Source organism: Misgurnus anguillicaudatus, chromosome 3 (genome assembly GCF_027580225.2).
Source record: "Misgurnus anguillicaudatus chromosome 3, ASM2758022v2, whole genome shotgun sequence".
Lineage (NCBI taxonomy): Eukaryota > Metazoa > Chordata > Actinopteri > Cypriniformes > Cobitidae > Misgurnus > Misgurnus anguillicaudatus.
In genome coordinates, this window is record NC_073339.2 from 41,992,449 (window position 1) to 42,016,839 (window position 24,391).

The 24,391-nt window shown below is 34.9% G+C and overlaps 2 protein-coding genes and 1 pseudogene across 3 annotated transcripts in view; 1 reads left to right on the forward strand and 2 right to left on the reverse strand.

The window, feature by feature from the left end:
- elfn1b (extracellular leucine-rich repeat and fibronectin type III domain containing 1b) overlaps nt 1-24,391 on the forward strand; it is a 166,884-nt gene that overhangs the window by 94,801 nt on the left and 47,692 nt on the right. The gene's annotated exons all lie outside the window — the stretch shown is intronic.
- On the reverse strand, nt 516-2,694 carry LOC129445005 (UDP-glucuronosyltransferase 2A3 pseudogene; annotated as a pseudogene).
- Nucleotides 5,887-10,903, reverse strand: LOC129444998 (UDP-glucuronosyltransferase 2A2-like). The gene is made up of 3 exons (XM_073866224.1): nt 10,851-10,903; nt 10,333-10,477; nt 5,887-7,928 (listed from the first exon to the last, which is right to left on the reverse strand). The coding sequence occupies exons 2-3, from the start codon at nt 10,346-10,348 to the stop codon at nt 6,355-6,357; spliced, it is 1,590 nt and encodes a 529-aa protein (XP_073722325.1). The 5' UTR covers nt 10,349-10,477; nt 10,851-10,903; the 3' UTR covers nt 5,887-6,354.

Consider the following 24,391-nt stretch of genomic DNA (forward strand, 5'->3'; position numbering starts at 1 on the left):
TGAGGACCTGAGTAATGGTGCATTCACACCAGGCACAGAAGAGGCGGCAAGCGCAAGTGATTTACATGTTAAGTCAATGCAAAGACGCAAATAGGCATCCTGCGGCGCAGTAAACGCGAATGGTGCGGCGCGAATGGTGCGTTTCCATATGATCCGCGTGAGTTGAAAAATCTGAACTTTAGCGGATGTTCGCACCATGTTCACCAATCAGGAGCTTGCTATAGCTGTGACGTGATTACAGGAAGCGAGCGGAGGCATCTGGTGTGAACATACAGTAAGATCATGAAATAGGCCCACTGGTGCATTTATTGTTTTTTAAGTGATTTGTCATGTGTGGATTACTCAGATCTTATTCTATTATTAAAAATTTGTGAGGAAGGGCTTTTCCTGTCTGGCCAGTTGTTCAAATTTTAAATGCCCTGTCAAAACTAATGTAAAATAAAACTGCAAACTTATTACTGTATAAATTAAATATAAATGCATTCTTATTAATGTTACAACTGTCAATCAAGAGCAGTGCATAATTTTTTCTTCATCCATTGTTGCTTGATTAACATTTAAAACAGACAACAGCAAGTTTTACAGGCCACTGTAAAGAATACTTTCATAGAAAGCATACATAGTAAGTCTCTAAACTAGTGCATAACAAAGTTAACTAGTTGGAACACTCACTCACCCAACTGACACATTTTTAAAGACCTACAGAAATGCATATGCGTACTTTAAGAGGTGTACCTTTTGTTCTGAATTGTCATAAAATTTCTAGTAAAATTTTAGCCCACCACAATTAAATACATAAATTGTACATTTTCTATAGACAAATCATTCTAGTTTGATTTTTTGTTTTCTCATAAATATTTTGAAGTATAAATATCTGATAAGCACATATGTGGTTAGGATTATGAGCATCACAGCAGACAGCAGGAACAACATGACATCAACAGAGTGATACGAGTACCAGGGCATTTTGTATGACTCTGTGCGTAAATGAGCGGCACCTTGTGCCTCATGACAAACTAAATCCAGAAGATGGCGCTGTCCAGAGGCTTCACTGGAACGTCTCTGTGAAGTCTCGAGAGCCTCTGCATGTTCTCCCAATAAATGGGATTATAAAGAACCTCCTTGACAGTTTCTAGAAAGGAGTCCTTATCCACTGTGGCAAAGTCTACGGTCTTGGCTACACCCTTCACTCTCATCTTTGAAAGATTATCAGGCTGGTCTAAGATGAGTCCAAATCCAATGATTGGTACCCCATGGTAGATGGCTTCTTGAATTCCATTGGTTCCACCATGAGCCACAAAAGCTCTGGTCTTAGGATGACCCAGAAGATCATTCTGAGGTATCCAGTCCATAATCAAAGTGTTGCTTCCCAGTGCAGATGGTCGCCTTCCTTTGTATCCCCAGATGATTTTCTGTGGAAGTTCAGCAAAAGCTTCAGCAAAGGCCTCTGCCACATCATCAGGAAGTTGACCGACAAAAGTGCCCAGAGACATGATGATGACACCATGATCACCAGAGCTCTCCACAAATCCTTCAAGATCTTGTGGAAGAGGCTTTGAAGGCTTGCAATGAAAGCCACCAATGTAGATGATGTTTGGCATAGTGGGACGTGGGAACTCAAAAGTAAAATCAACCCTGTGGAGCCACAGATCTGCACCCTGTATTAGGGTAAAATAGGATGTTCCTGGGCCAATGAAGCGTTCACATAGTTCATCATACGTTCGAGAGATCATGAAAGTAGCCTGTGTTTGCATTAACATGTACATCAAAATATTTTTCACTCTTTCAGAAAAACTCATGCGGTCTGATAACTCTGTCATTGGCAAAGGTACATAAGAAAGTGGGGAAGGGGCTACTGCAAAATGAGCCTCAATAAATGCCGTCCAACGGACATTATAGACGATGGGCAGTTTAAGATAATGACCCAATATTACACCTCCAAACGTGGCTGGATCTGTGAGAATCAAATCATATTTGGCGTCTTGTAACGCCTGCATTAACTGATGGTCTTCCAACATGTTCACAATCATCTTACATTCAGCTTTGAAAAATTTTATCCCATTTTCCCACAGTTCTGTCTCCAGTTTCAGGCGAGCCCAAGTGGAACCACCTCTCAAAATTTTCATCAGTCTTGTCCCAAACACCTTGAAGAATTCTTCCTCAAACCCTCCAGAAGTATTTAATTGGATGGATGTGTAGTGAGGTGAAGATTCTTCGATGTACCAGCTGTTTAGCATCCGTATAACTGTGATATTGTGACCTTTGGAGTGAAGATCCTTCACCAAGGTGTTCATGTTGATCCAATGACTACCGTCCACAGGAAATACAAGAATCTTCCCGCTCTGAATGACCGGGACAGTCATCACCAGCAGGGTTAATATGATTTGGCCAAATGCATGTAAAATGTGTCCGTTCATGGTACCTGTTGTAAAACAAAATGAGTATGTGTGATCAACTGACAGATATTTTGGTAAATGGACTGCATTTACATAGCGCTTTCAACAGACCCATGGCCATCCAAAGCGCTTTACAAGTTGCCTCACATTCACCCATTCACTCACTCATTCATACATTGACGGTGGTGCCAGCCACGCAAGGTGCCATCCAGCTCGTCCGGAGCAGCTGGATTTAGGTGTCTTGCTCAAGGACACCTTGACACTTGGTCACATGGAGCCAGGGGTTGAACCCCCAATCTTCCGGTTTGTAGACAATCTACATGAACCACTGCTGCCATTTTAAAATATTTTATATGGTTATGTGAATTTTTACCCTACAACTTTGTTTATAAATTGGCCATTTAAAAAGGCAATTAAAAATTTTCATGTGGCGAGAAAAGAGACTGGTTCTGTTCTGTGCCTGTAATATTAGCATTAGAGCAAAGAGTCTATACACTGTAAAAAAAATATGCCTCTCCAACATAAAAATTTCTAGTGACCCGTTGCACCTCAAATTGTTAGTTGGCCCAATTTAAGTTGGGGAAACAAACTTTTTTGTGTTTTGCTGACTACCCCAGCATGTAGACTGAACTTAAAAAAGAGTGTTCTGTAAATTAAATATTGTCTCTTGATTAAACATAGCTTGTTGGGCCAAATTGAAATAAAATGTATTAATTAAATTTTCTTGTTGGCCAAAAAGAAAAAAAATGTCATGTCAGATAAGTTACACACTATGCTCTGATAAATATAATTTACTTATTTAAATCCATATGAACTTGCTTGTTATGCAAAACAAAACCACTACCAAAACAAGATCTGACAGTTCAAGTAAGCATTGAACCAGAGACCTTTTTACTGTGAGGCAACAATGATGCGCGCTAACCCACTGTGCCGTCCTCTACACTGAACACACACTTCTCAATCATGGTAACAATGAACAAACATTATTCTTTTAAAATAACTCTAACTACAACATATAACTAACATTAACAACATAACAACATGAATAAATCCAGAAAACATTAAAACAGTCATCTTTTTTAGTAAATATTACTAAAATATTACTTTTTTTAATTGTTTGTTCAGATTACTCAGTTTGGTAAGTTGGGTGAACGAATTGGACATAAACTTATATATCTAAGTCCAGTCAACAAAATAATATTTATTAGCTGAATGATTATGCCCGTTTCATTCAGTGAACACAAAATAATCAATTGACGCCCTTCAACAAAGAAATCTTTGTTCAAGTTACTTAATTTTCTTTGTTGAATGAACATTTTAAAGTTGGATTTTTTACAGTGCATGATGCATAAGGTCATTTCCCTTAAAGAATCAATGAAAAAGAAGTAAAGAAGAAGAATGCATTAACCTAAAATTGACCACACAATATCTGGTACTGTATATGAATATATGAACATAGTACATGTATTTTACCCAGTGCTTTAAGTGGGCCGGTACGCGCCGGTACTCAGTACCGCCACTTCCAAATATAGCTCTTGAGCATACCACCACCTCTCCGTGTGCCAAAGAACGTGCTTTTAGTGTACCGGAACGCGCATTTGAACATCTGTTTAAATCAGAGGTTTAATTTAATCCTTTGGCTGTGCTGCCACTTTTCAGAGCGCCCTTCACAATGTATGCTTCCTAATTCCTCCCACCGAGAGCAGAGACTACATTACCCATACACCCTTGAGTTTTACAAGTCGCATTTGCTGCTGTCAGTCAGTGTCAACGTGGTCTGGAGAGGTGTGTGTTTGTGTGTGGAATACGCAACCATAGCTGCTCGTTTAAAATGAAAATACAATGAACCCTTAATATGCCCTCCTGGCTTTAGACTCCGAGTAGTAAATGAACAAGGTCAGAATCAGAGGACTTGCTGGCTGACATCCCACCAAGCCAGAATGATAGCTGCAGGTCAGGCGCAAGCTTTATCAAATACCATTTTGTAGATACGTGACAATCTCCGCTGTCGCGGCTGTCAGTTTGGTTCCCCTCGACGCAACTTCAGATTTCCTCAGGTGATGTGCAGAGTATTGAAATTGTAATAGACATTTAGTTTAATTGCTAAACTACAAGTGAAAGAAATTTCAATGAATTTGAACGATGCGCACGGGAGTTTTACCATCCGCAAAATGGAAAACAAAGGGACAAAATAAAGTGAGGACTTTCTAGTTTCAAATGGCCAGTATTTTGTTATTCTTGAACCCGTAGACATGGTCTCTACAGTGTCTTTGTAAGCATTTATGTATTTTATTATGTAATTCATTGGCGGTCTCTCTACCATGCATGAAAGCACATTCCTCGCATTTCCTGTGCATTAGACGCGCCCATGTCTCCTCACATTTCATTATTTCAATTTTTGCCACAGATAAAAGTCTCTCCCTCTCTCTTGGTCCCTCTTCTTCTTCGTGACTAACAACTTTATCATAAGCATCCCACTTGACAGTTTCCCTGAAAAATGACACTGTAAACATCAGTTACAGCTTTTACTTGTTTTTAACTTGTCAAATAACCGTGGTATAAGCGGGATAATTCACGGCTATGGTGGCTAGCCGTGGATTATCCCTTACTTATTTTATAAGATCTTCTGCTTCCATCTAGCGCCATGTAATTCAAAAACCACAAATTAACAGGTCATTACCTCTTGCAAAATAGTATTTAAATGAAATGCTTTACTTACAGTTTGGGGATTCTTGTTTGCTCCAAATCAGTTGGCACATAAGTCAAGGTTGAAATGATGAGAAAATTCAATAAAAATAACCAATCCAATTTTTTGACTTGAGGATCCTTTGGAAGCCATTCAAATTAAGACGTCTGTTAATCAGCAACAGCACAATATTTGTCTGGCATTGCAATCTTAAAGGTGTCATAGCGTGAAAACCTGACTTTTTCCATGTTTAAGTGCTAGATTTGAGTCGCTAGTGCTTTTATCAACGTAGAAAATGTGATAAAGAACAACCCAGTAACTGTTTTGGGAAACCATTTTCTGCAAGCATGTGACAAATTAGGTTGTTCAGTTTGTGAGGTAGGTAGCAAGTCTAATTATAATAATACCGCCCCTTAATCTGCACTATCCAATCACTGTACTGCCATTTAGTGCAGAGAGAAAGAGAAAATAATTGGCAGTACAATTGAGTATCAATTTCAACAAACTACCATCATTGCGATCAGTGTTTGAATTTCATCCGCTTTCATTTGCATTTTAAAGGACACACCCCAAAACAGCACATTTTTGCACACACCTACAAACTAGCAATATCAACATGCTATAATAAATTATCTGTGGGGTATTTTGAGCTAAAAATTCACATACACACTTATTTTACATCTTTAAAAAATTGCATAATATGACCCCTTTAATATTAATACAAACCTACTGTGATTGTAAACAACAACTCCTTCAAATCCACTTGATTCGCTTCTCAGACAATACGATGATGTGTTGTCATACTGTATAAAACTTCTACATTGTGACATTACATATCCTCCCATTTGCATTCATTTTCTTTTTGGCGAATGGTTACCGTAAATTCATTATTGATAAGGAGGGTGTTTTTAGCAATTAAACTTGCAGTACGCATTTATGATACCAAGACCTTTTATATGTCAAAGATCAAGGAAAATGTAATTCCTCATTTCCTTATTAAATGGGCAGTGTGTCTTATCTGTGTTACTACTGAGCAATATATATTATAGCACACTTTTAAGGAATAGTGTAGTATTTATTTGGCTTATACTCACAGTGACATGATCAACTAATTGAAACAAACTAATGTACAAATTGTAATTCATTCACTCATTTTCTTTATAAATGAATAGTAAATCTAATACTAAATCACAATTCCAAATTCAAAATGCTTCAAAAAATGAGAAATTGTATATTCTAATCCACATCAGTAAAAATTGTTTCTGTAAAAAATCATTCTAGTTTGTTTTTTCTTGTACATATTCTGCAGCATAAATATCTGATAAGCACATATGTGGTCAGGATTATGAGTGACACAGCAGACAGCAGGAACAACATGACATCAACAGAGTGATACGAGTACCAGGGCATTTTATACGACTCTGTGCGTAAATGAGCAGCACCTTTGTGCCTCATGACAAACTCAATCCAGAAGATCGCGTTGTCCAGAGGCTTCACTGGAACGTCTCTGTGAAGTCTTGAAAGTCTCTGCATGTTCTCCCGATAACTGGGATTATAAAGAACCTCCTTGACAGTTTCTAGGAAGGAGTCCTTATCCACTGTGGCAAAGTCTACGTTCTTGGCTACACCCTTCACTCTCATCTTTGAAAGATTATCAGGCTGGTCAAAGATGAGTCCAAATCCAATGATTGGTACCCCATGGTAGATGGCTTCTTGGACTCCATTGGTTCCACCATGAGCCACAAAAGCTCTGGTTTTGGGATGACCCAGAAGATCATTCTGAGGTATCCAGTCCATTTTTAAGGTGTTGTTTCCCAGTGCAGATGGTCTCCTTCCTTTGTACCTCCAGATGATCTTCTGTGGAAGTTCAGCAAAAGCTTCAGCAATGGCCTCTGCCACATCATCAGGAAGTTGACCAACAAGAGTGCCCAGAGACATGACGATGACACCATGATCACCAGAGCTCTGCACAAAGTCCTCAAGATCTTTCGGAAGAGGCTTTGATGGCTTGCACTGAAAGCCACCCATGTAGACAACATTTGGCATAGTGGGCCGTGGAAATTCAAAAATAAAATCAACCCTGTGGAGCCACAGATCAGCAGCCTGAATCAAAGGGAAGAAGGTTTCTCCTGGACCAATAAATCGTTCACAAAGTGCATTATAATATGGACCAAACAGAAGAGCAGCTTGTGTTTCATATAAGTAGTACATGAAAACATTTTTCACTCTTTCAAAAAAGCTCATACGGTCTGATAACTCCAACATTGGGAAGGGTACGTAAGAAAGCGGTGAAGGAGCTATAGCAAAGTGAGCTTCACTATACATGGTCCAGCGGATATTATAGACAATGGGTAACTTCAGGTAATGCCCTAACAGAATACCTCCAAACATCAGTGGATCTGTAAGCATCAAATCATATTTGGCATCTTTTAAAGACTGCATTAGCCCCTCATCTTCCATCATTTGTTCAATCATCTTGCTTTCAGTTTTGGTGATCTCCAGAGTAGTTTGCCACATCTCGATTTCCAGCATCAGACGAGCCCAAGTCGAACCATCTCTTTGAATTCTCATAAGTCTGGACGCAAACATCTCAAATGATTCTTCATCAAACCCTCCAGGAGCATCCACAGTGATGGATGTGTAGTGAGGTGAAGATTCTTTGATGTACCAGCTGTCTGACATCCGGATGACTGTGATGTTGTGACCTTTGGAGTGAAGAACCTCAATCAAGATGTTCATGTTGACCCAATGACTGCCGTCCACAGGAAAGACAAGAACATTCCCGCTCTGAACGACCGGGACAGTCATCACCAGAAGGGTTAATATGATCAGCCCATTCATGGCACCTGTAGTAAATCAAGGTACAATAGCAAATGTGATCATCTGAGAGGCTTTTAAAAATCAATTGTGTATGTGAATCAGCATTAACCACATGCCCAAAACTTAACTCTACATAAAGTGTATTGTAGCAATATTTTGACTTAATATTTTGTATTAATGAGAAACTTTCTAGCAATAATGACCTGTGCATGCAGAAACAGAGAGTTACGCAGAAACAATCACTGGTTTTTATTAAAGTATAACAATATACATTTTAAGTAATGTTAAATTTAAAATAAAGTTTCTGTATGGACGGTTTCAGCAGTAACAACATAAACAAGCGACTTTTGTGGAACACACGTAACTTCCGGTAAACTCCGCTAAGAATAAATAACAAGTCCTTTTAAAGTAGTTTATTTATGTAACAAGCAAAATAAACTACACGTTGATTATCAAGTAACCCAAAACATTTGTTGTTTTCGAAAAAGTATTTGTTCAAGAGTTCAGTTTAGCAACTAGTCAGACCATTAAAGCGTAACTAAACCCCTGGTCAGAGCCTGACTCCACCCACTAGCAATATTTGAAAAATGCAAGAAAATTGGGCAGATCCCAACGGAGATAGAGGGGATGAACTAAGCTCGTACCAAGTGTGTGGTGAGATCGTAACAAGGGCGTGGTGAGCTTGAACCTGCCTACGTCACGAGTCATTTTTTGGACCCAATATCCAATAGGAAAATTCAACTGCAGTACCCACCGTTCAACCTAAAGAGGGCAGCACTCAGACGTTTTTACACCATATATTGTAGTATTGAAACACTTTATATCCAAATGTCAAAAAACTTACTAAAATCAATGAACAGCACTAATAAAGCATCATTTTTACAGATCATTAACTAAAAAAAGTTGGTTTAGGGTTTAGTTACTCTTTAAACAAACAGAAACCGGAAGTAAAGTTCCGTCCAGACGCGTATCGTGTCCTCGCACGTGCGTCCAATGAAACTGTCTATAGTTGGTAGGTTTTAATCAAAACATTTGTATATACGTTTAAAATTTAACATAGAATTTTACATTGTTTTATCCAGCGGGTGTCACCAGTGTGTGTGCAGTGTTCTTGCCACATGCGCCGAACGGCATTATTACGAGAAAGTTTCTCATTGTATGAGATACTATGTCTAAATTTGGATGCAGTTTCTCATTATGGTAGTTGCGTTTCCATTACCCTTTATAGTGCGCAAATTGAAAAAGCAAATTTCGGCCAGTGGATACACGTCAATTTCACAAAAACTCCTATAGACGGTTTCATCGGTCGCACGTGTGTTGTCACAGTTAAGCGTCTGGTCAGAACTTTACTTCCTGTTTCAGTTTGTTTAATGGTCTGACTAGTTGCTAAACTAAACTCTTGAACAAATACCTTGTCGAAAATAACAAATGTTTTGGTTTCCTGAGTAATCTACGTGTTGTTTATTTTGCTTGTTATATAAATAAACTACTTTAAAAGGATTTTGTTGCTATTTATTCTTAGCAGAGTTTACCGGAAGTTACGTGATGACCACGAAAAACCGCTTGTTTATGTTGTTACTGCTGAAAGCTTTGTATGTTTGCATGAGGTGTTTTTTAGTCAGTTAAAAAAAGGAATACCACAAAACTGCACTAGAAACAGTTTTTCGCATTTACAGCTCTTCTGACGTGCCTAAAGTCAGAGGTCTATTCTTTTAATATGGCGCGGTATGTTTGATTGTAGGATGAGACAGAAGAGGTGTGTTTGACATTATGCTGCGCCGCAAAAACAGGCGCATGACATCAAAATACTATGGAAACTCTACTGCATTAAATTATTCTTGATTTAATGTGCGTCGCCATAAGTTAAACACACCTAGACTAAAGCACCTAACATCCATTTTTGGACTGACTTATCATGCAAGAAAAAAGTTCTAATGACATAACGACGATTCGCCTAAATTAAATGTAATCATTTCGCAATCTTTTTTTTAGTAAATATCACTGGTGTTTTGCGCACACTGTAAAAAATGTCTGTAGAAATTACAGTATTAATGGGTATTACTGGCAACTAGCTGCCAGTAACTTACTGTAGATTTTACATTGATGTTATTTACTGGCAACATTTTGTTTAAAGTTAAATGAACATGAAACATTTTTTGACTTTATCTTCTACAGTAAGTTACTATCAACCAGCTGCAAAATTACAGCAAATTTTTTAGAGTGCACATCTTTAATGGAAACCAGATTAGTGAAATCTAGTGTTATTTTCTGTTTATACAGTAACACTTGACGGTATAATTGCATAAGCTCACATGAACTTACAATGACAGCCTACCTGTATATAGTTTTTCTGCATTTGTTTATGCTGGTTAATGCCAAAATGCTTGTTTAAGTTAGTCAATGTGCATTAACAAAAAAACACAGTCTTACCTGCAAATATGTGCATCACAAAGTCCGTACTAGATCAGTCTTGACAGAGCATGAGTAAAGTTGTCTGAACACAAGCACAAACAGCTCTCCTTTCGCCTCAATGTGCATGACAAGACACGCTCATACAAGTCAAAGTTCACTTAATCTTTAAAGGTACAAAGGAGCATTACTGCAGAGGTGAAGTTAATGAGCTACCCTTTTACATTTTAGCTATATGATACAATTACACACACACACACACACACACACACACACACACACACACACACACACACACACACACACACACACACACACATAATTTGCATTAATACTGTATAAGGGGTCTGCAATCTTTTTGTGAGCAATGGATACTTTTTAGATATAATCTACTCAATTTTTTGTTTTGTTTGTTGATTCTTTTTTATTTTAATATGTTTTATTATTGTTTAAAATGTTAACATACACAAAAGAAGCCAAGCTAATATAAAAATATGTAATAAATATTAAAATAGAATGTGCTTTGACAGGCAACTCACAGACTCCGTGCAGGCACCATGTTAGAGACCACTGCTGTATATGAAAAATGCCACGACTCTTTCATTATGACATCAAACAAATGCCAAATAAAGGGGCAGTGACTTGAGTTCACTTCATTGTGCAACAGGTTTTGCAAACACTACGAGCAAAAGTCAGTACAGTAAAGCTGCCTGCAGTACGGTGCATACACATTACCCTCCCTTACTAGCCCCCGAGTGAACGGCAAGCTTCATGTGCAATATGATTTATAAGAAAAGGCACTTACAGTGGGAAAGCAATTAAAACAAACATAATAAGACAAAACGGTCCATTTGAGGCAAGATTTAACAGACAAATCCACAAACACTAAACACTGGATTTCCTTCTGGTTTTCAAAATACTGCTACTGTTTCAGCATTCCTCATTTGTAAGCAGCTTCTGATAAAAGTGTCTGCTAAATGAATACACGTAAAAGTGACTGATCTGGCTATTACCTGGAAATGGTTGTGCATGTGGCCCATTTCATTTCAGTTAACTGACAAATCGGCGCTATAAAACTCAACAGTACACTCAAATTCACAGTTTCCCCCAGAACATCAGGCAGATGAGACGATTACATGGCAAAAAAAAAGTGAAAAATTGAGCCTTAACAAAATCTCTTTAACATCCATGCAGAGAAAGGGTCAATTTGCAAATTGTATAAAAAATCTATCTCGGAGCGTCCGGTCACAAATCGCGGCAATAAATGCAGGTGCTCCAGTGCATATTGACGATGCATAGCGATCTGGAGGTGGTCAGAAAGGCATTTAACAAAAATAACATTGGTAGGGTAAATGCTTATGTACCCTGACAACATCAAAGGAGGACCGCCTACTGACAAACTAACGTGATTACAACGCTAAAGCTGTTTTAAACTTGCCAGCTACTAAAGGCTTTAATGTGAAGTGATGAATGAAATCAGAAGTACTCTGCTAAGTGAAATCCAATCATATGTGGTCACTAGAGACACATCTTGGATGCCATGTGTATATCTGACACAGACGATCATATGCCAGGTGTAAACAGGGAAAAAACAGTGGTAAATATCTTCCTATATATACATATACATACAGTACATATTGTATGGGAACACAGACACTAATAATGATTATACACACTATCAATTACACACAATTCTGCATTTCTGTTTCTTTTAGGTAAGCAATATATTTTATATGTACTCACCAGAAAAAAAATCAGTCCCGTAATATTTAACTTGTACACCAGGAACAATACGACGTAAAACATTTGCTTGAAAGTTCTCAGTGAGAAGGCTCTTCACAGCTTTACGTGCTCATTCAAATTTTTTGAGCCTATGGCTTCTTATGTCTTCCTTAAAATGCCCGCAGCATTTGGATTGGGCTGATTTAACATCTTTTCAGGATATGCTTATGTCCTGTAAATATATAGCATCCTGTGTAAAGACTATGGGTGGGTCTTTGAAATGCAGGTTGTGAAACATACTTTAAAAAATGAAATGCAAACATGCATATAAGAGTGGCCATGAAGGCAGAATTGTTTCAAAGTAAAATAATAATTCCTTAATTCTATAAATGCAAATTTTGAACGTTTGTGCTAATGCAATCGAGTAAAGAAAAGTATTTTTTTGGTATTGCACAGATACTTATAAAAAGATATTTATAATTCACCTTGGAAGAGCCCTTTGCATGATGCCGTGAATCTTGCCATCACTTGAATATACTAAAAAATATAACAGCAAGCAGAATGCATCCTGTAAGTATTCAGGCCCCGTTAGGTTTTCAATTTTGTTATGTTGCAGCCTGATGTGCTTAAAAAGTGTTAATAAAAGTTATACACTACAAACAAGCTAATTAATATGAAGGACCACAAGAGTCATGCAAAATGTAATAAAGAACTTAAATATTTAATAACTACATGGACAATAAAAATAGCAATTAATAGATCCGTTTAAAAATTCACCAATTAATCTATAAATAAATAGACAAAGTTACAAAAAAAATCATCATATAACTTTTTATTGCCTAATAAAATGTTATATGATGATATTTTTTTGTAACTTTGTTAAATAATGAAATTTCAAAATGTATTTCAAAAAGTGATTTAAAAAGAGAATTAAATAACTGGATTTATAAATTGAACTACAAATTAAAATCGCTTTTTAAATCGCTTTTTGAAATAAATTTTGAAAATCTATTATTTAATTAAGAATTTATAAATGCAATTTAAAATGATGAACTTATTGAGTGGTTCATGTTGTTTTTGTAAATTGTTATATTACTTTGAAATATTTATTAATGGATTAATATTTCATTTCTACGTTATTTTTAATCTCACTTTTTATTGCCTAATAAAATGTTACATAATGATTTTTTTGTCTATTTATTTATAGATTAATTGATGAATTTTTAAACAAATGTATTAATTGCTATTTTTATTGTCCCGGTAGTTTTTAAATATTGAAGTTCTTTATTACATTTTGCATGACTCTTGTGGTCCTCCATGAATTAAAAGTTGATCTACTTCAGTGGTACTTCAGTTCACTTGAAAAAACTATACTAAATATCAGTCATACTTGAATAATTACAATTTTTGTGTATTGAATAAATTAATTTAATAAAAAAAAAACACAGACAGTTGAGTACACTTAAATGTTATTAAGTTTGTCTAAAAAAGACAAATTTTTAGTGCACAAAAATAGTTAATTTGCTAAGGGTACTTAACGTGTATTTTAGTGTACTTTTTTTCTAACCAGGGTATAAGATTTTGGCGGTATGATAACCTTAATACATTTCATTTTTAAGCAACATACAACATTTATGCAAAGCAAAAATAAGGCCTTAAATTATAATATTCTTTAAAAAAATGATAAAATAAAAAGTATTTATATTAATGATATTAAATGTAATCGTCAAATCAATTACATGACTTAATTATTTAACTTAATTTTGTGTAAACACAGCTTAGACCTTGAAAACGGTATCACATCAAATTTTAGTGGTTTTGAAACCTTGACACTTTTAAACCTCGGTATACCTTAAAACCGATAACCGGCCCATGCCTATTCTGTACTTCTAAATCCAACTAATATCTTGAAAAAAATGACGTATCACCCAATGCTGGTTTTGTGATGCTGTCACCTGCTAAGCTTGAAATTCAGTTGGCATCCTTAGCTATCAATTAAACCGGCATGATCTAAGGTAACCCCTGTTGATTAAAATTCTGCTGCTGTTTGGAGGCCTCCAAATGGCGTAAAATTGGTTGGAGGCGGGTGGCTGATGCTTTATTTGTGTATCCCACAGATGTGCTATTTACCAGAGCACCGTGTCACTATAAAATGTTCTTTTTGTGCCGGCAGAAATGTTAATGTGAAAGCAATTTCCTTTATATTTGCACTTGCAAATAAAGAAATCAGACTTTCGTCATGTTATCATAGGGATTCTTGACTAAGTATTATAAATGTGAGTAGATTATCAGTAGCAAAAGTTTAAGCACAACTTTGGATAACTTTATGTGCACACATACACTCACACACATGCATCACTGTAAAAAGTAAAAGTTGGATCCACTTAAAAATCTGAATTTAAAAAGCTAATTTTTTAGGTGTTACCACTTGAAGTACTGTAGTTTTTTTATGTAGAGCAGCTTTCACTGTTTACAGTGATATGCTTTGTAGCCGTCTCTGAATTGCATCATAATTTGCCGCATGAGCTGCCACATTTCATATTTTCTTGTTTTACAAAGACATATTATTTTGTGGATCCTAGTCTGTGAAAACCCAGCTAAAGCCATAAAGTCGTCCTACATAAAGAACATTCTGTTAAAATATATATCCTTGATATCTTCAATATTGACTGAGCAAGGTCAGGTCAAAGACTGCAATCACTATTTAATGCTCCCAATCTCATCATTATATTATGAGACCTGGATTTCACAGACAGGGTCACATATTATAGGGTCATACATTTTTAAGTATGCCTTTAGAGTCCAACTGCTTTCTGGGGCACAGTACATGTAGCTACAGTATGCTACACACATTCAATGCTATCTGAGGATTTACTTATGTATAACTCATGCACAATGGCTGCTAGGATAGACTTCTTAAACACTTGTGGTTTGGGTGCGTCTACAGTATATGCACAACATACTTGATTGTTTTCTTTGCCTTCCTCTGGGTCCCCCTGTAATATTCTCACTGTAATATTTCCCGACCCACTGTGGCCAGACTCTCAGTGCCGAATATCTGCTTTGCGATACTCTGACTGGAATACAAATGCCTATACAAAAACATAACCGGTGGGTTATTCGCTCATTGATTTCTCAAAAACAGATGATGCAACCAAGAGGTGCTCGAAAGAAACCGTAGAACAACGCGTGCAAACAAACAAGCACACTTTTGGGAACAAACATCCACTTTTGGCACAATTATAGCACCTGTTTTACCAAATGCATGCTGCCTCTGTAGCCTTGTAGGTCATTGAAACTAGGTTTGATGATTTCTGACAATTTTCTCATTTTCTGGGTCACTGCAATGGAATAGCCACAAGGCAAATACATACGAGTTAGTGTGCCAGAAACTGTACAAACACAAGATTCATATATAGCTCTGCATGTGTGTCAAAACACGCACATACACCTGTTTATTTTAGAAATGCACTGATATATTAAAAAAATCCAAGAGTTGCAAAGATATATTGGCCAATACTTCACTGTAAAAAAAATTCCGTAGAAATTACAATGTTATTGCAGCTGGGTTGCCCGTAATTTACCCACTGTAAAAAAAATCCGTAGAAATTGCAGCTGAGTTGCCGGTAATTTACCGTAGATTTAAATTTATGTTATTTACTGGCAATATTTTGTTCAAAGTTAAATGAACATTTAACATTTACAAGTCTTTGTCTTTATAGAGTAAAACTAAAAAACAGCATCAAGCAAAACATTCTGGGAAACAAAATCTGAAGCAAAAAACAGAAAAAGGTTGATGATGATTTCTGGTTCCCAGAATGCTTTGCATGAGGCTGTTATTGTATAGTTTTATTCTGTAAAGATAAAGACTTGTTAATATTTAAAATGTATTTAACTTTGAACAAACTCTTACCAGTAAATAACATAAATGTAAATCTACGGTAAATTACCGGCAACCCAGCTGCAATAACATTGAAATTTTTACGGACTTTTTTTACAGTGTAGATTTACATTTATGTTATTTACTGGCAAGAATTTGTTTAAAGTTAAACACATTTTAAATATTAACAAGTATTTATCTTTACAGAATAAAACTATACAATTACAGTCTCATGCAAAGCATTCTGGGAACCAGAAATCATCATCAACCTTTTTCTGTTTTTTGCTTCAGATTTTGTTTCCCAGAATGTTTTGCTTGATGCTGTTTTTTTAGTTTTACTCTATAAAGACTTGTAAATGTTTAATGTTCATTTAACTTTGAACAAAATGTTGCCAGTTAAAAACATAAATTTAAATCTACGGTAAGTTACCGGCAAACCAGCTGCAATTTCTACAGAATTTTTTTACAGTGTTGGTATCGGCCGATATAAGCAATTTTTCACACTATTGGCTATCGGCCGATAGTTTAAAAACAGCCAATAGTTATGGCCGATATATCCTGTCAATCAAAAGAAAACAGAAAAATGCAAAGAATCTGAGCTTTGTGTTTAGAAAATGTAAAGAAACATCAATAGTTTAATGTTCAATGTTAATGGTAATTATATGACTGAATAACATTTCGAAAACGCAATCTTTATAATTTACTTAATGCAAGTTCCTATAAGGTCACCGTGATTTCACAAAGTAAGATGTGACATTTTTTGTTGGTCCTGGATCAACGTTTTAATTAACGGAACCCCAAATTACCCTTAACTCAAACCCTAACGATTTTTAAACCCTCAAATTAGTGTGAAATAATAGTTTGAGGAGTATTTCTTAAAAGCCCCTAACCCAATCCTAAACCTAAATCTAACATGCACACTAATCTTAATCCTGCAATCTGATTGGTTAATGAAAATGTTGATCCAGGACCTACAATGGTGTTGATCCAGGATCACATCTTACTTGGTGAAATCACTTTCATCTTAATGTAACCACCAAACTATCGGTATCTTCCGAACTCAGTCAATAATTGTCAATGGGATCAATTTTTTATATCGGTTCATCTCTAATTTTCCCAGACTATCGTCTTAAAAACAGCAGATGAACAGGGCAGATTATATCCTGAAAAATTGGTGCATCAAAACTCATACAAAAGAATTGGTGTTTGTTTGCCCTGCACTAGGATTTCATAACATAATAATTTGAAACAATGAATAAAAGGCAAAAATATCAATATGTATCGGTATCAATGCTATTCTAAATAATAGAATATTGGTATCGGCACAGAAATTTTGCATATGTGCATTCCCAGTTTATTTATTTTGTTATTGTGACGTGCTGTATTGCTTTGGGTAAACATTAATGCATAACATTTCGTCACTTTCGTCTTTGCAAAGCACTCAATCGTCTGTTAATCCTATTCTCCTTTCCCGTCTCCAAACATCACAATGCACGTTAAAGGTGCAGTGTGTAATTTTTAGAAGGATCTTTTGATAGAAATGCAAAATAATATATAAAATTATATTATCCGTGGTGTATAAAGACCTTTCATAATGAACCATTATGTGTTTATTACCTTAGAATGACATGTTTTTATCTACATACACCGAGGGTCCCCTTACATGAAAGCTGCCATTTTGGGCCGCCATGTTTCTACAGAAGCCCTTAACGGACAAACTTTTTTTACTAAGTTGTCTCCGATGATGACATGTTTGTCTGGTGGCGGCTACCGTAGCTTTTCTGTGTTTCAAAATCAAGGGGTGAGCAGTGGATTAAGCCGTTGGTTGCAATTCGCAACCTCACCACTAGATGGCGCTAAAATTTACACACTGCACCTTTAAGTCTACTCATTAGCTGGAGTGTAATTGGCGTGTGATCTATCCTTATGTTTAAAAAACGTGAACAAGGGGGTTAAACCTTTCTAGCAAAGCGGCCATACGCTGCCCTTCTGTTAGAGCTCTAGAAAATCATTGTGTTGAGAGGCACAACGCACCGCGAACTCATTAACATGGCAATTAATTTGAGAAAAGTTTATCTACACTGTATAAGGTCACGGCAAAGATGGCACTAATGTTCCACAGTATGGCAAGCTAATTGCATTGAAAGACACCTCATCATGATTACTCCATTCATTTAATTAACACCAGTTTAAGGGACAGAGAAACACAGTTATTAAATAGCGGGACATGAGGGAGAGAGCGGGACAGACTCGCACTACAGGTTACACCTCAATAACCTCTTTATTTCATATTTAATTTGGATTGATCGTTGTCTTTGTTGACATATTTGCATAATGCATATTTGCATATGCCTAAGGCCTACTCTGAATATTATTGTAAACTTCAGGGCGTGACTTGTAACTAATACACTCTCAGAAAAAAAGGTACAGGGCGAAATCTCTTTAAAAATGACACTTTTGTGTGCATACTGGTACATCAAAGGTACAAAATGTACTAAAATGATACATATTAGGGCCTTTTTAAAAAAAAATAAACGTCCCATTGAGAACTTCGGTTTCTTTTCTGAGAGTGTACGCATTCCTGATACCTTAAATCGCATGGCTTATTCATGAAGTATCTAAGGATCTGGGTTTCTTAAAAGCAATGTATGTGCATTATATATGGCACGGCACAGACTGTGTTGTACTTCATTCCTTATCTCTATCTTCTTTTACTTATTTTTCCATGATTTCAATTATTATTGTTTAATGCTATGGTGGTGTATTGTCTCGACATTCACAAGCTTTCAAGCATTCACTGAGATCTTCAGTTATTTTTCTGACCTACGGGTTTCTCCTGGTGGACAAAATAAACAGATGAAAAATGACTGACATTGCAGGGTCCAAAGCTACAGTATAACAGTACAGATTAGAGACTCATAGAGGTGGGCTCTTTTTGCCTTAGGTAGGTAAATAACCATCCAGAAACCATTTGTCAATGCATTAAGAACTACTTAGCTACCAAAAAGAAACAGAAAAGAAAAAAGGGATCTATAATGTCACCATTTCTTAATGCATTAAAAACTAAAAATAAAAAAGTCACAGAATAGCAGCACAGAAAGCAAGCAGGAAAAAAAGAAAGGGTCTATAATGCAACAATTTCTCAATGCATTTACAAATAAAAACACATTAGTTACCACATAAGAGCACAGAAAAAAAGAAGGAAAGAAAGAAGAAAGAAAGAAAGAAGAAAGGATCTAGAATGCAACCATTTCTCAATGCATTTACAAATAAAAGCACATTACCACTATAGGAGCACAGAAAAGAAAGAAAGAAAGAAAGAAAGAAAGAAAGAAAGAAAGAAAGAAAGAAAGAAAGAAAGAAAGAAAGAAAGAAAGAAAGAAAGAAAGAAAGAAAGAAAGAAAGAAAGAAAGAAAGAAAGAAAGAAAGAAAGAAAGAAAGAAAGAAGGAAAGGATATATGCAACCATTTCTCAATGCATTTACACATAAAAACACATACCACGTAGGAGCACAGAAAACAAAAAAGAAAGAAAGAAGAAAAGAAAGAAAAAGAAAGAAAGAAAGGATCTATAATGCAATAATTTCTCAATGCATTTACAAATAAAAACACATTATTTACCACAAAGGAGCACAGAAAACAAAGAAAGAAAGAAGGAAAGAAAGAAGAAAAGAAAGAAAGGATCTATAATGCAACCATTTCTCAATTCATTTACAAATAAAAACAAATTAGTATAGGAGCACAGAAAAAACAAGGAAAGAAAGAAGAAGGAAAGAAAGAAAGAAAGAAAGAAAGAAAGAAAGAAAGAAAGAAAGAAAGAAAGAAAGAAAGAAAGAAAGAAAGAAAGAAAGAAAGAAAGAAAGAAAGAAAGAAAGAAAGAAAAAAGAAAGAAAGAAAGGATCTATAATGCAACCATTTCTTAATACATTAACAAATAAAGACACATTAGTACCACATAGGAGCACAAAAAACAAAGAAATAAAGAAGGAAAGAAGGAAAGAAAGAAAGAAAGAAAGACAGAAAGAAAGAAAGAAAGAAAGAAAGAAAGAAAGGATCTATCATGCAACCATTCAATGCATTTACAAATAAAAACACATTAGTGCCACATAGGAGCAAAGAAAACAAAAAAGAAAGAAAGAAGGAAAGAAAGAAAAAGAAAGAAAGAAAGAAAGGAAGAAAAAGAAAGAAAGGATCTATAATGCAACCATTTCTCAATACATTAACAAATAAAAACACATTAGTTACCACAAAGGAGCACAGAAAGAAAGGAAAAAAGAAAGAAAGAAAGAAAGGATCTATAATGCAACCATTTCTCAATGCATTTACAAATAAAAGCACATTACCACTATAGGAGCACAGAAAAGAAAGAAAGAAAGAAAGAAAGAAAGAAAGAAAGAAAGAAAGAAAGAAAGAAAGAAAGAAAGAAAGAAAGAAAGAAAGAAAGAAAGAAAGAAAGAAAGAAGGAAAGGATATATGCAACCATTTCTCAATGCATTTACACATAAAAACACATACCACGTAGGAGCACAGAAAACAAAAAAGAAAGAAAGAAGAAAAGAAAGAAAAAGAAAGAAAGAAAGTATCTATAATGCAATAATTTCTCAATGCATGTACAAATAAAAACACATTATTTACCACAAATGAGCACAGTAAACAAAGAAAGAAAGAAGGAAAGAAAGAAGAAAAGAAAGAAAGGATCTATAATGCAACCATTTCTCAATTCATTTACAAATAAAAACAAATTAGTATAGGAGCACAGAAAAAACAAGGAAAGAAAGAAGAAGGAAAGAAAGAAAGAAAGAAAGAAAGAAAGAAAGAAAGAAAGAAAGAAAGAAAGAAAGAAAGAAAGAAAAAAGAAAGAAAGAAAGGATCTATAATGCAACCATTTCTTAATACATTAACAAATAAAGACACATTAGTACCACATAGGAGCACAAAAAACAAAGAAATAAAGAAGGAAAGAAGGAAAGAAGGAAAGAAGGAAAGAAAGAAAGAAAGAAAGACAGAAAGAAAGAAAGAAAGAAAGAAAGAAAGAAAGAAAGAAAGAAAGAAAGAAAGAAAGAAAGGATCTATCATGCAACCATTCAATGCATTTACAAATAAAAACACATTAGTGCCACATAGGAGCAAAGAAAACAAAAAAGAAAGAAAGAAGGAAAAAAAGAAAAAGAAAAAGAAAAAGAAAGAAAGAAAGAAAGAAAGAAAGAAAGAAAGAAAGAAAGACAGAAAGAAAGAAAGAAAGGATCTATAATGCAACCATTTCTCAATACATTAACAAATAAAAACACATTAGTTACCACAAAGGAGCACAGAAAAAAAGAAGAAAAGAAAGAAAGAAAGAAAGAAAGAAAGAAAGAAAGAAAGAAAGAAAGAAAGGACCTATAATGCAACCATTTCTTAATGCATTAAAAAAAAGAAACATTAGTACCACATAGGAGCACAAAAAACTAAGAAAGAAAAGAAAGAAAGAAGGAAAGAAAGAAAGAAAGAAAGAAAGAAAGAAAGAAAGCAAGAAACAAAGAAAGAAAGCAAGAAAGAAAGAAACAAAGAAAGAAAGAAACAAAGAAAGAAAGGATCTAATGCAACCATTTCTTAATGCATTTACAAATAAAGACACATTAGTTACCACATAAGAGCACAGAAAGAAAGAAAGAAAGAAAAAAAGAAGAAAAGAAAGAAAGAAAGAAAGAAAGAAAGAAAGAAAGAAAAAAGAAAGAAAGAAAGGATCTATAATGCAACCATTTCTTAATACATTAACAAATAAAGACACATTAGTACCACATAGGAGCACAAAAAACAAAGAAATAAAGAAGGAAAGAAGGAAAGAAAGAAAGAAAGAAAGACAGAAAGAAAGAAAGAAAGAAAGAAAGAAAGAAAGAAAGAAAGAAAGAAAGAAAGAAAGAAAGAAAGAAAGGATCTATCATGCAACCATTCAATGCATTTACAAATAAAAACACATTAGTGCCACATAGGAGCAAAGAAAACAAAAAAGAAAGAAAGAAGGAAAGAAAGAAAAAGAAAGAAAGAAAGAAAGGAAGAAAAAGAAAGAAAGGATCTATAATGCAACCATTTCTCAATACATTAACAAATAAAAACACATTAGTTACCACAAAGGAGCACAGAAAGAAAGGAAAAAAGAAAGAAAGAAAGAAAGAAAGAAAGGATCTATAATGCAACCATTTCTTAATACATTAACAAATAAAGACACATTAGTACCACATAGGAGCACAAAAAACAAAGAAATAAAGAAGGAAAGAAGGAAAGAAAGAAAGAAAGACAGAAAGAAAGACAGAAAGAAAGACAGAAAGAAAGACAGAAAGAAAGACAGAAAGAAAGACAGAAAGAAAGACAGAAAGAAAGACAGAAAGAAAGAAAGAAAGAAAGAAAGAAAGAAAGGATCTATCATGCAACCATTCAATGCATTTACAAATAAAAACACATTAGTGCCACATAGGAGCAAAGAAAACAAAAAAGAAAGAAAGAAGGAAAGAAAGAAAAAGAAAGAAAGAAAGAAAAAAAGAAAAAGAAAGAAAGGATCTATAATGCAACCATTTCTCAATACATTAACAAATAAAAACACATTAGTTACCACAAAGGAGCACAGAAAGAAAGGAAAAAAGAAAGAAAGAAAGAAAGAAAGAAAGAAAGAAAGAAAGAAAGAAAGAAAGAAAGAAAGAAAGAAAGAAAGAAAGAAAGAAAGAAAGAAAGAAAGAAAGGATCTATAATGCAACCATTTCTTAATACATTAACAAATAAAGACACATTAGTACCACATAGGAGCACAAAAAATAAAGAAGGAAAGAAGGAAAGAAGGAAAGAAAGAAAGAAAGAAAGACAGAAAGAAAGAAAGAAAGAAAGAAAGAAAGAAAGAAAGAAAGAAAGAAAGAAAGAAAGAAAGAAAGAAAGAAAGAAAGAAAGAAAGGATCTATCATGCAACCATTCAATGCATTTACAAATAAAAACACATTAGTGCCACATAGGAGCAAAGAAAACAAAAAAGAAAGAAAGAAGGAAAGAAAGAAAAAGAAAGAAAGAAAGAAAGGAAGAAAAAGAAAGAAAGGATCTATAATGCAACCATTTCTCAATACATTAACAAATAAAAACACATTAGTTACCACAAAGGAGCACAGAAAGAAAGGAAAAAAGAAAGAAAGAAAGAAAGAAAGAAAGAAAGAAAGAAAGAAAGAAAGAAAGAAAGAAAGAAAGGAAGAAAAAGAAAGAAAGGATGTATAATGCAACCATTTCCCAAAACATTAACAACAAAAACACATTAGTTACCGCATAGAAGCACAGAAAGAAAGAAAGAAAGAAAGAAAGAGAGAGAGATATTATCAGTAGAAATATTCCTTGGAGGGATCTCAATCCCGGGTCACTGTGACTTAATAAAGCAGATTTCAGGAACAGCAGGTTCTCTATGCAGGCCAAATAGATAAGTGTGAGGAAGAAATTGCTTTTTTTGTCATCCGCAGATGAATAACAAAAGCATTTGTGCCAGTCCCTACTTTTAGGAAACAGGTAGCTGAGAGATCATTTGTTACCAAATTGCACAGCATTTCACAGTAATTATAATTTAACTGCTCAATCGCATCAGTCGTACAAATAAAACATTAACCCCTGCTTTCACAGACAAGGCTTAAAACTAGTCCTAGACTAAGACACATTTTGAGTTTGCACAAAATAAGATACACAGCAGTAACATCTTTTCTAAGGCATGCTTATAAAAGATGCTTAAACATTTTTAACTTGTCTGTGAAACCAGGTGTAAAAGGTTGTATTTGTTTATGGGGTATTATCATTTTTGTATTTGTATGGGATATTATCATGTTGTAGAGATAGCTTGCACAATAGCTGCAGGTTCTCTGGCTGTTATACAACTGATAATGTAACAATAAATGATAGCAGCTGACACTAAACATTTTTCATTATCAGGCACTAGGTGGTTGCTAAATGTGTGGTTGAGGTGCTAGATGCCTAGGAAAGAGCTTAGAAAAGTCTATAAAACCTTGGTACAGCACATAACTAGTGGGTCCCTTCTTCAATGTCAATGAGATTTTTTGCTCTAATCCATAAACTACACAATTTATGCTACAATTCATATCCATAAAAGCACATTTTAACACAATCGACTATCGGCCAATAGTTTAAAAACAGCCGATAGTAATGGCCGATATATCCTGTCAATCAAAAGAAAACAAAAAATGCAATGAATTTGAGCTCTGTGTATAGAAAATGTAAAGAAACATACGTTTAATGTTCAGTATTAATGGTCATTATGAATAACTTTCACAAAAATGTAATCTTCAGAAATGAGTTAATGCAAGTTAATGTAACCAGCAAACTATTGTTATTGGTATCGGGAGATAGCAGTCTGAATTATTGTCTGGAAAGATTTAATATCAGTGCATTTCTATTATTTTGTGTTATTTGCAACTTTCCTTGGCAGAAACACTAATAATAAAATCTGATTGGACGAATAAAA